Source organism: Pungitius pungitius, chromosome 5, assembly GCF_949316345.1.
Source record: "Pungitius pungitius chromosome 5, fPunPun2.1, whole genome shotgun sequence".
In the NCBI taxonomy this organism is placed as follows: Eukaryota; Metazoa; Chordata; class Actinopteri; order Perciformes; family Gasterosteidae; genus Pungitius; species Pungitius pungitius.
The window spans coordinates 21,629,272-21,642,279 of record NC_084904.1 but is presented as its reverse complement, the minus strand read 5'-3'; the positions used below and the strand labels follow the sequence as shown (position 1 = coordinate 21,642,279).

The 13,008-nt window shown below is 42.9% G+C and overlaps 1 protein-coding gene across 2 annotated transcripts in view; it reads right to left on the bottom strand.

Moving 5' to 3' along the window:
• The window catches only part of LOC119224816 (NACHT, LRR and PYD domains-containing protein 12-like), a 108,448-nt gene that overhangs the window by 89,785 nt on the left and 5,655 nt on the right, over positions 1 to 13,008 (bottom strand). The window contains exons 6-9 of one of the 2 annotated variants that reach the window (XM_062562539.1): positions 12,692 to 12,865; positions 11,574 to 11,747; positions 10,083 to 10,129; positions 8,463 to 9,395 (exon numbers count right to left, since the gene is read on the bottom strand). In XM_062562539.1, the coding sequence (XP_062418523.1) occupies positions 8,770 to 9,395; positions 10,083 to 10,129; positions 11,574 to 11,747; positions 12,692 to 12,865 (1,021 nt within the window). In that variant the 3' untranslated portion in view covers positions 8,463 to 8,769. Of the gene's footprint in view, positions 1 to 8,462; positions 9,396 to 10,082; positions 10,130 to 11,573; positions 11,748 to 12,691; positions 12,866 to 13,008 lie in introns of those variants that run through there. The other variant, XM_062562531.1, reaches the window with a different exon arrangement.

Genomic DNA, 13,008 nt, shown 5'->3' with positions numbered 1-13,008 from the left:
AATAATGGATAAAATGTGAGGACCAACCGTCTGAAATACAGCTTTTAAAAAGACCAAGTGTGAATACAGTCTGAAGGACAGGTGGATGATTTAGAAAGTGCAACAGTGAGATTTAAGTCTAATGAAGAGAATCCACTGAAGTGGGATAGTGAAGAAGGTATGTTTGAGTCATCATCAGGCTCAACAAGTTCACTATTGAAATGGAGCCAAATCTCCAGGACTTTATTTTGGAAGTAATTTAAAAATTCCTCACACCTCTTTGAAGTTGAATCTGCAGTTTGGTTCTTTGGGGGAAGAGTACAGAATGTATTGTTTTAGGATTCTGGTACTGTGAGCATGTTTAGTGATCAGATCTGAGAAATAAGTGTTCCTTTGCTTCTTTGATTGTTTTCTGACTCAAAAACATTAGTTGTTTTAAGGAAACAAAAGACTCACTTATTTAGACTTTTTTCCAAAACCGTTCAGCCTTTCTGCGTTTTTGTTTTAATTTCCTCACATCTTCAGTAAGGCATGGCAGGGAAGATTGAGACCACTTCTTGCTGCTAACGGAGCTGTGGAATCCAAAATGTTTGTACAGGAACTTCTACAGAGTCCAAGTTTGTAATTAGAACTACACTGTGAATCAGTAACAGAAGCGATGAATAGAGAGAGCAGTTAGAGTCACGTTTTACACACAAAACCCTTGTCAGAGCACAAGGTCTAAGGTGTGTCCCTTGTTGTGGCTCGGGTGATCCACGAATTGGGTGATATTAAAAGAATCTAGAAGTTTGTTGAACTCTGAAAGAAGCAAGGAAGTGGGGCAGCAAACGTGGATGTTGAAATCACCAAGAATAAGAACTTTATCATAATCAACCATAATCTGATGATTCCTGAATAAAACCAGAATTAGGATTTGGAGGTCTATAGATTATTACGCATAGAATGGGCTGCATGTTCTTAAGAATAAAACTCAGATATTCAAATGAGGAAATACTGCCAAGCGAGACCAGGGAATGACTACAAATATTTTTATGATAATATATAACATTATTAAGTAAGAGTGTGCAATTCTCTGGGCTAGTCCAAGATTAAGTAATAAAAAAAGTCCAACTGATTTGTCAAGATAAAATCCTGGCAGATAAAAGACTTATTGTGAAGGGATCTAACATTTAGTAAGAAAATTTGGTCCAAAGTCCAACGAGATACGCTGTCAGCTACGTCCATAACATAAAATCAGCCTTTGAGCTCTTTATATAACCCGGATGTTTAAGAGAGTGAGTTTTTTAAAATTGTATTTATTTTACCATCTACGTAATCAATGAACAAGCACAAAGATTTGGGAACCTTTAAATATTGATAATTTTCTGGAGTTTTAAATGGTAAAAGACAGAGGTGTGGACTCGAGTCATGTGACTTGGACTCGAGTCAGACTCGAGTCATGAATTTGATGACTTGAGACTCGACTGACAAAACGTACAAAGACTTGCAACTCGACTTGGACTTGAATACCGATGACTCGTGACTTGACTTGGACTCGAGCCTTTTGACTCGAGAAGACTTGCTACTTCCCATGAAAACTGGGGGTAAACATTTTCACACGGCCGCGCCGCTCTGTTTATCTGCATCTGTCAAAAAAATGTGCGCCACCTGTATGCAGAGAGCGCTGTCTGCACGACATCCAATCACTGCAGTCCATTTGACCGTATCAACGAGACAGCTCGTTCATGGTTACAAAAATCGGGATTTTTGAACCCGGATTCAGACTCCGATGGAAATCCTCGCCAACATTATGTCAACGTCCGTTTTAAAGTAGTGTAATGAGCTGAGTTAATGTTATTAGTTAATCAGTTATGCAGATGTTGCATGTGTTCACGCTGTAGTTACGCGAGACAACCCGAGTTTTGGGGGGCCGTGTATGCGGAAGTGTTCGTTAGGCGTGGTGACGGCCAACAGTGACCGAAGTTGAGTTGTTTTATAAAAATAAATGCAGCGGAGTTGCAAGCCAGTCATCGCCTCCTTATTTACGCTGCAGCATTGGGGTGAGCGTTACAGTACTATAACACAGTCACAGTCGATCCACCATTACCCTTCCCTTAGTAGTCTAGGTCTGTGAGGCAGCGCACCATCACCCAGGGTTCCCCGTCCCCACTATAATAAAAGGACTTGAATTATCTCGGTATTTAAATGGTAACACTTTGGACACAACTTGAGACTTGTTGGCCTTGACTTGTGACTTGGCTTTGGACTTACCTGGTCTTTGACTCAACTTCACTCGGGACTCGAGGGCAACGATTTGAGACTTACATGTGACTTGCATAACAATGACTTGTTCCCACCTCTGGTAAAAGATGTCAGTACGTTTAAAGTAAAAGGAAGGTGAAGCTCAGCGTTAATTAATTTACCTTCATGACAAACTGCATGTTGTTACATGCATGATTCAAAGGCGGTATACATGGGACCTTGAACTTCTTGATCAGATATCTGCTGTGCAAAGGATTGTGGGTAAGAACAGCCATAAAGAAGCTTGCTTGCGTACAGTAAAATGTGACTGAATGTAGAACACAAACTGTAATTCCTCCATCAACCCCCCAAGGAGGAAAAACACCAGCACTGAGAAAACAAGCTGCAGGAAAGTCAAGAAAAATATATATATTTACATTATGTTTTTATTTCTCTTGTTCTTTTGATTTCTTTATTATAGTTGTGTATAATTATCATGTTGTTTATTTTTTCTGACAACATATTATTAAATTCATCTTTAAATGATCACCATCTCTCCATCGATCACATTAACCGAGCTGCATGTGGAAGTGTCTCCTTCATTATAACTAGTTGGTATATATATTTTTAAATATATATATATGAGAATCTGTGTCGAGGAGACATCATTAGGAGAGACGATGTAACATGGTGGAATAAGACTGGTGGAGAAGCACGAGGACCGGAGCTGCACACATGGACCCCCGTTTCCTTAAATGACGTCACATTGTGGGCAGTCACAGGAGGACAGGTTTAAAATGGAGAAGAGCTTCAGTGTGATGAAACATCGTGATGTCTCCCTCTAGAGGCACAAGAGAGCTTCACATCTCTGATGAGCATTTCATCAACAACTTTACAATCACGTGGTCAGTCTCTTCATCTTCAGTCTTGAGTTCTTCTTCATCTTATTTTAACCAGCGGTGGTCTGAATATTTTACTAAATAGTATATTAAACTAAAGCACCTTTTTGAATAATGTACTTTGCTACTATGGCAGGTTGAAATGTCTCATGAGAGTCTTTGACTCTTTGTGCAGTGAAGTCTGCAGATGGACGCTGATGAGAGACAGATATGTCCTGGCAAAGTACTGTCCATATGTCTCAGTGAAGGGACAAAGGACAGGACACGCGTCCATGATGATGCACTGTTCGGCATGTGGCCCACTTTCAAAATGTCATTGATCTTTAATCTGAACGAGGTCTTTGCTGGAATCAATAACCTTTGTCTTTGTGGCGCTGTCCGTGGTGCTGAGACTTCCTGTGCGTGAGGACGACCCTAAAGGCTGGGCGCTAGTCGCAGGTCAACGCCACGGACCGGCTCCAAGTGAACAAAACAAACGCCCCTTTTCTGTGTTACCTTGAGATTCCACGGTCCTTTGGCCGCTGTGAGGAGCTGGGCACCCTGCAGAGAGAGAGAGAAGGTTCATATGGTGATGGGTTCATGCTTCATTCAGTGTGACCTTCACATTAACGGAGGAACTCAAACTGGAGGTTTCCACCAGGAGGTGGCAGCAGAACACAGCTGCTGATCTCACTGGAGACCCCACACACATAGAGACACATGTATCTGTGTGTATGTGACGTATACTGATATCTATCTGCAGATTTACTACCACAGCCTCCATTCACCACTTTGGAGAGACCTTATTTGATTAATAACGCATTTGGAGGAACTTATCCACGGTGGCTTAAATCATTCTTCAGCTTTCAGAAGACACAAAAGCAACAACAACAATGTGAAGGTGAGTGAATTCGTCCACTTTGTTAAGAAATCAACTCAAAAACATGTAAATATGAGTGGCTTAAATGGCGTGTGTGATTGGTGCAGAGAACAAATATAATGATATTTCCTCATCAGTGGGTACAGCTCAACAGAATAAAAGAAATGAGGAATATGGATTATTCAAACTCAGAGAGAAAGACATTGAATCCGTCTGACGGCCAAAATAAAGGTTTGGAAAACGATTCTTTGAACTGGATTCTGGGAAATGGGGGAGTCGACTATGGAAGTAAATCTGTGTCATCGGATTTTGAAAGAAAAAGGTGATTGAATTTCTAGCACTGAATATTTATGCATTGAAATGAAAATATCTACTTAAATACTTTGTTAAGGGTACAAAGAGCGTTTGTTCATCTGCAAAACCTAGGGTTTGCAGATGAACAAACGCTCTTTGTATACAAATGTTTCTTTAATATTGTGTGAAGGTCATCACTTTGGAAATTAAACATTTGCTCCCACATTCTTTGTATGAATGTGATGTTTGTTTGGATCTTCAAACATGACAATAGAAAGCACTTTGATTCCGTGGGATCGAATCCCACTGAGGCCTCGTTCCATCAGTCTGACGTCACATGTTTAATGTTGAAGAAACACATTCACTTTCCCAGAATGCTTCACTTTGAAGAAAGAAGAGTTCATGACACGATGTCACGAGCAGAACACTGCTCATTAAATACTTGGTGTTTAAATACATTAATGACACAGTTTCCAATAAAAGTAATTTATTAACATTAGAAAGATACAAATATATTCCTGTTAACCCAAAGTAACACATGAAGTGATTATAATATAGTTAATAAAAACCTGATAGTAGCTGATATCTGTCATTAAATCTGTCTGTTATGACTCAGAGCGTCATAGTGGGGGGGGGCAGTTCCCCTCCCTGCCTGAGGTGGCTGCTGTATGTTTTGCCCTGCTCTGTCTCTTTTCCTTTTGCAGGTGATTGGATGTCGGTGCATAAGAAGGATCCTGTGGGAGCCAGCAGCTCGCCCCAGCCATGCTGCACCTCATGGACTTTTGGGTTGGTGGGGGGGTTTAGCAAGGTGGTCGGTAGGGGTGAGAAGCCTTTGTTTGTTTGTTCATGTCTTTTCCTGTTTTCGGGTAGGGAGTTAGGTAAGACACCTGTATTTTTGTTTGTTTCTTTATGTGTCCTAGGGAAGGTAGGGGGACCTGCACGTATTGTTTTGTTTGTTGTTTTAGGCCATGCTCACCCTGAAATCCATGACCTTGACCTAAATTAAATACCCCAAATCGAGAAAGCGGCGGCCTTGGTCTTTGTCTTAATTACGGGATTACTTAACTACTTGTATGCTACTTCCGGCTCCCCTAGGCCGGGCGTAACATAATTGGGGGCTCGTCCGGGATTTTCTTTCGTCCTGCATTGCTGGTTGTGTGGGTGAAAAATGGAGTTTGATTTGGACAAGTTTGTAGCTGATCCTACACTTCAGCAGTTAAGCAAATGTAGGAAGGTGGATTTGGTGCTCATTGCAAACTCTTTTGACATAGAAATGCCTGTGAACATAAACCGAGAGGAACTGAGACAATTGGTGACCGATAAGCTAGGCGAGAGGGGACTGTTTACTGTAGAGGGGCTAAAGAAAGTGGATATTCAAGCTACGCCGGTGATGTCAATGGAGGCACTCCAGCTGGCACTCCGCGTTAGGGAGTTGGAGGTGGAAGCTATGCACCTTAAAGTCAGAGCCTTAGAGCTGGAACGCCAGCCCGGTGGCCCGCCCCGGTCCCCTATAATAAATCAGACACCTCAATCTCCTCACGATAGCTTTGATGTCGGCAGGCATATAGCGCTGGTACCACCGTTCAGAGAGTCTGAAGTGGATTCGTATTTTATTGCATTTGAACGCATCGCATCCACTTTAAAATGGCCGACTGATGTTTGGACATTGCTGCTCCAGTGTAAATTGGTGGGAAAGGCTCAGGAGGTGTGTAATGCTCTGACACTGGAACAGAGTTTGGACTATGATCTGGTTAAAGCGACAGTGTTAAGAGCATATGAACTAGTACCTGAGGCCTATAGGCAACAGTTTAGAGGTGGGGGAAAGGATGCGAGCCAGACCTACGTAGAGTTTGCGCGTGGAAAAAGCATGCTTTTTGATAAATGGTGTAAATCCAGTAAAGCTACGGAGTTTGCACAGCTGCGGGAGCTGATGCTGTTGGAAGAGTTTAAAAAGTGGCTGCCAGAGCGCATCGTCTTGTATTTAAATGAGCAGAGAGTGATGACCGTTACTGAGGCGGCTGTCCTGGCAGATGAGTTCGTCTTGACTCACAAAAGTGTCTTCTCATCTTCTGGGCAGCGCGGGCCACTGGTACCTGTTGTAAATAAAGAGAGGTCGCCTCAAAATTTTCGGCGCACTAACTCTTCAGCGCCAATGGAAAGGCGTGAGTGCTTTTATTGTCATGAACTGGGCCACTTTGTTGCAAGCTGCCCGATATTACAGCAAAAGGAGAAAGGTGACAGACAAAGCCCTTCTGCAGTCGGGCTAATTCAGAGCGATGCAAGCACTAGTCGGTCTGAGCTTTGGACAGAGGAATCGCGAGAATTTCATGATTCTTTTAAGCCTTTTATTTCCCACGGTTACTTTTCCCTCAGTGGCCGTGAGGGGGACCAGATTCCAATTACAATTTTAAGGGATACTGGGGCACAGCATTCTGTGGCTCGAAGTGGTGTGGTGCCATTCTCTGACCAGTCCTATTGTGGGTCCAACTTGTTGGTGTGGGGAATTAAATTGAGTGTCTTGAGTGTGCCAGTCCATGCAGTTACCCTCTCCTCCGCCCTGGTATCTGGCCCAGTGCGTGTGGCTGTGACGGATCGGCTGCCCATCGCAGGGGTTGATCTCATTCTCGGGAATGATTTAGCTGGGGATAAGGTTTTCCCTACCAGTCCTGAGATAACTGGACACCCTACTGCTCGTGTACCTATTTGTGACGCCAGACCGCATTGCATGCCGCCCATTGATCCAGTCTGTGTGGGACCCAGCGATCCAACTCTCAAACTGGGTGATTTGGTGGATCTTCCCATACTTAAAGATGTGGGCACTGGAAAACGAGGGGAGCCTAGTGTCAAGATGACTGTGGACAAAAAGTTATGTTTGGCAGTAGAGAGAAGTCCGCTAATTATCACTCAACAAACTGATAGGACTCTAGCTGCCTGCTTGTCTGCTGCCCGGGAGCAGAAAAGTGACTCAGAAGCAGCAGTAAGAGCGGACTTTGACAACTACGATGAGCGGCACCAGGCCTACTGCAGGTTTGGGGGCGGCAGAGGGCCCCGCAGAGCCGGTGGCAGCGCCAGCGACAGTCACCCTGGAGACGGAAGGGGCGGATCTGGAGGACCTGGAGGTGGAGGACCGGCTCGCTTGAGAGAGAGGCCCCCCCGCAGACCGGACTTCAGGGGGACCTTCTGATGAGGAGCGAGCACAGAGGCCTCGGCTGCAGCTGAAGCCTCGGACCGTGTCTGAGCCGCTGAACCAGGTCGCCAACCCAAACTCTGCTATCTTTGGGGGAGCCAAACCGCGGGAGGAGGCAACCCCCGGTGTATTCCGGCCATGATCTGCTTGTGTTTCTGTCTTGTATTTGAAACCACAATCAACGCCTTATGCTCTGATCATTACTCTTAAGACAGTCTCTTTAATGTGATAAACTTTGATGTCAATGTCGTGGCGGGTGCATCATCACGGATAGGGTGTTGAACAAACATCTCTTCCAATAGAAGAAATGTTTGGTCTTAAGTGGGGGGATGTTATGACTCAGAGCGTCATAGTGGGGGGGTGGCAGTTCCCCTCCCTGCCTGAGGTGGCTGCTGTATGTTTTGCCCTGCTCTGTCTCTTTTCCTTTTGCAGGTGATTGGATGTCGGTGCATAAGAAGGATCCTGTGGGAGCCAGCAGCTCGCCCCAGCCATGCTGCACCTCATGGACTTTTGGGTTGGTGGGGGGGTTTAGCAAGGAGGTCGGTAGGGGTGAGAAGCCTTTGTTTGTTTGTTCATGTCTTTTCCTGTTTTTGGGTAGGGAGTTAGGTAAGACACCTGTATTTTTGTTTGTTTCTTTATGTGTCCTAGGGAAGGTAGGGGGACCTGCACGTATTGTTTTGTTTGTTGTTTTAGGCCATGCTCACCCTGAAATCTATGACCTTGACCTAAATTAAATACCCCAAATCGAGAAAGCGGCGGCCTTGGTCTTTGTCTTAATTACGGGATTACTTAACTACTTGTATGCTACTTCCAGCTCCCGTAGGCCGGGCGTAACACCTCGTTCCATCAGTCTGACGTCACATGTTTAATGTTGAAGAAACACATTCACTTTCCCAGAATGCTTCATTTTGAAGAACGAAGAGTTTATGACACGATGCGACGAGCAGAACACTGCTCATTAAATACTTGGTGTTTAAATACATTAATGACAGTTTCCAATAAAAGTCATTTAACATTAGAAAGATACAAATATATTCCTGTTAACCCAAAGTAACACATGAAGTGATTATAATATAGTTAATAAAAACCTGATAGTAGCTGATATCTGTCAATAAATCTTTTCTTCAGAGGTTAACTGAAGCTTTTAAAAGGTTCTTTTTCAGAACAAACCTGATTATGTGAAATTATATTTAATTTCACTCAACAGATTTTGAGAGAAAATTGGAAAATTTGCTCAAAAAGAATTATACATTCATATTTCCCTTATATTTGTCATTACAAATGGTTCTTGAAAAAAACATCACCTTCATCAACATCATGTACAGACTGAACTATGTGGTGAGCAGAGAGGAAGGTTCTCCACCAGGAGGAGACTCTCCCTCCTGCAGAGAGGAAGGTTCTCTACCAGGAGGAGACTCTCCATCCTGCAGAGGACACAGAGACACTGAGGAACCAGGCCAGAGAAAGAACCCAGGATAAAGAGGTTTAGTGAATGTGGTGATGAAGGTGTGGAGGTGGATCACTGTGTCAGAGGAGACTCTGTAGAAGGACAGAGAGCCAGCAGGACAGTCCACATACACTGCTACTCTACCAGAGGAGGAGGAGGAGGAGGAGGTGATGCGTGTTACTGTCTTATTGTGACAGACATAGTAACCTTTATCAGAGCATCTCAGCCTCCAGGACTGATGATTGTATCCAAACAAAGAGTCATCACTGTTTCCTTTCCTCTTGATTCCTCTGTAACTCACTGATACATAAACTCCTCCTCTCCACTCGACCTCCCAGTAACAGCGACCAGTCAGACCAGTTCTACACAGCAGCTGAGGCCAGTAGTCAAATCTGTCTGGATGATCAGGATATGACTGAACCTCCTCCACAAGTGTCACCTTCCTGTTGTTGTCAGACAGTTTGAGGTCTCTGTTTACTGTGTTTGTGTCGATTGTGAGTTCACAGGAATCTGATGAGAGAACAAGACACAAAACAGCTGCAGTTATTAATCATCAACATTAGGATGAACAAATAAAGAAAATTAGTTCATAAATGGGTTTATTAATTGATAAACTATTAAGGTGAGACTACAAACGAACACCAGCACACAGAATATGTGTCGATGTAATTAGGGATCAAAGCTCCAAAAACAGGGTTACAAACAACACACAATTATCAAAGAAGTGTTCAACCTGTTTAGTCAAAATGAATGAAAGCTGTTGGAATGAAGCATGAGTGACTGATCTGAAAGAATTTAACTCAACAAGCAATTTGGGTTTAACTATGAGGGGTAATTAATTAGTTTATTAAAGGCTAAAGGAAATGTATGAAGTAACTCCTCAATGTGTCAAAGAGAATCAGGTGACAGTGAAATGTTGTGAATGTGGGGGAAACGTTGGGGGCCAACAAGGAACCTTAAAGGTTATTCCTCCTCTTTTGAGTAACTCAAACAACTTCAAGAACACACAGTGTTAAATGAAATATTGATCTGGGATAAATATGGATTATGCACTTTACTCAAATACAAGGGTATAAAGATTGTACATTCGGTTTGGTCTTTAATTTAAAAGAAGATGCTCATAATTGAAGATTTACAACTTCATTTTCACACAAACAAGCGGATTATAAAGGACATTTTACAACAAAGCTCACTTACACTTCATCAGACCTGGTCTCAACCATCGGACTCCAGCAGGCTCCACCCTGAAAGGAGGAGCAGCATGAGACATGGACATCACATCACTCTCATACACACACCTTTGTCCTTCATGTCCACATGGACCACCTCTTCTTCTTCTACTGCAGTGGAGCTTCTTCTGATTGGCCGATGATCACAGCTTCTTATGTTCACTTATTCATCGTCTATTACTATTGTGGTGGAATTTTATGGATAATGTCCTTGTGAGAAATCCAAAGTATCACAAACTTGTTCAGGATTAATTATTTAAAACTAACTAGAATATAAAAAATCTGAAAGAATAAGTCATCAACACAAGCTGTCTGTGTCTAGCTGATAAATGCTCTTCTTCTGACTCAGTGGGTCTGCTGGTTGCTGCTCAGCAGGAAGTGAACTGTGTCTTCATCACAGCTTGTTGGATGAAAGCAGCTTCTGATGGAAACACTGAGACTGAACCAAACAGGAAATGTACCGAGGTCGGGTCTGGTCTTGTTGGAGGGACACTGCTCGCCGTTGTCATGTCGCTAAATGGGCGAGATTTGAGACTCGACACCTTAGACTCGCCCTGACGAGGCACCGCAGGGAGACGAAGGGCCCAAATCTCAATGTATTTTAGGACGCTGAAATTATAATGTCACTCATTAACTACATCAGTGATTGGCTGACTGCTTCTTCTTCTTCCAGCCACCACTGACCACTCGTATCTTCCATGGAACTGTCTCTCAGTGCAAAGCACTAAATCCACATAAACTCCTTTAAAACACCAAACAACTGCTGTGAGGATCCATCAAGACACTTTGAACAGATTGTTTCCTTGAAGGTTGGTATTTTAATAATAACGTCTGGACTAAAGGACAACACACAGTGGAGGCAGATGACGATCATTGTGGTGTACTAAATAACTAGATGAGGCACTGTTTAACTGTTTAATAGGAGATGTCAGGACACAAGACACGAGGCTCGGCATGAGGGAAAATTGCTCGTTTTTCCTTACTTCCGACATGCGCAGAATACCCACAAACTAACAACGCCAAGTCTCCAGGGACAACTTTAATGCACATATTAAATAGTACACCACAATCATCTAAACATCCAAGTGTTGTTTGATAAGAGCCAACAAACCTGCAGCGTGTCGACATTGACTCACATCAACCCTCCATGATGTCATCAACATGTCAGGATTCACCACTGTCCTCTCTTATAATGTGGAAACAAGACACGGCTCCATAGAAACAAGCCTTTCATCACCTTCCTCCCTGTTTAGGTTCATCCTGGCTACTGTTCCTCACTACTTCTGTCTGTAATGATGTTCTGATGTGGGACACAAACAGTTTGATGAGTCTCTGGTAGTTTGAGGTCAGCTTGGTGTCTCAGGGTCACATTAACCAGACTGACAGTGGGACAGAGAAAAGGTTTCCAGCTCTCCCTCCTCTACCAGACTGATGGTCTGTGGCTGCAGCCTCTTCATACCTGAGAGTCTCCAGTCTCCAGTGTGGATCCTCTAGTCCAGCAGAAAGAAGCTTCACTCCTGAGTCTCCTGGATGATTGTAGCTCAGGTCCAGCTCTCTCAGGTGGGAGGGGTTGGAGCTCAGAGCTGAGGCCACAGAAGCAAAGCCTTCCTCTGTGATCAGACAGCCTGACAGCCTGCAGACACACAACAACACACATGTTACATGATGTGAGGGAGCTGTGAGGGCTGGAAGGTCACTGCAGTACTGAGATACTGTCGGCTACTGAGGGGTCACATGATCATTGTTACTGACTTGTTTTTTTAGTCTCAACCAAACACCCACTAATGTACATCAACAATTTAATAACATTTCTGATAACTATAACTGATAACTACCTTGTGTAAAACACTAACAAACCGTAGCACTAACAAATCGTAGAACTTAAATTGTACTTATAATGGCACTCTTCTATAACATGTTTTGAAACTGCTTATTTGATGAAAATTGTACTTTCTTGTTACTTGTTCTTCTGAGTTTGTATCTCTATGTGGAAATGCACTTATTGTAAGTCGCTTTGGATAAAAGCGTCAGCTAAATGACATGTGATGTAAACTATGAGTTAGCTCCAAAATGTTGATTTGTAAATTGTTCAAAATGTTCAAAATAAACTCTACAACTGTGATTCTCAACCATAGGGCCGCGGCCCCCGATTGAACCACGAGCTCCACCTAGAGGGCCGCAAAACACTTTCCATTTGTACCCGTGTGCCGCAGGAATTTTTAAGAGAAAGGAAATTGGGCTACAGATGCAGAATATTTTCATTTGCACTTTATTTGATTTTCTATACATTTTATTTAATATTGTATTACTCCATGTAATTAATGTATTACATGGCTCAGGCCTTTCAAATGATTATTATTTAGTTAATCCAATACAGTATTAATATTTGAATGGACCCGAGGCCATTTTGTACTTAAAGAGTTGGAAACCGAGGTTAAAACGTTTAAGAGCCCCTGCTCAACAACATGTTAATGGAAATATTTCAAATTTATATGTATATATTTGATTTAAATTGTTCAAGCAGAACGAATTGTATATGTAGCATTGATGTAAATAAAAGATTGATTGAATCCTGACCTGAGAGTCTCCAGTTCACAGTGTGGACTCTTCAGTCCAACAGAAAGAAGCTTCACTCCTGAATCCTGCAGGTCGTTTTTACTCAGGTCCAGCTCTCTCAGGTGGGAGGGGTTGGAGCTCAGAGCTGAGGCCACAGAAGCAACGCCTTCATCTGTGATCAGACAGCCTGACAGCCTGCAGACACACAACAACACACATGAAAATGGAGATGTGATTATGGGGGTCAGATCAGTCAGAATATTTGCAAATGCATACAGAACAAATGCATAAATGCAAAACGGAAGATTCACAAATGTATTCGATTTACAAATCCACAC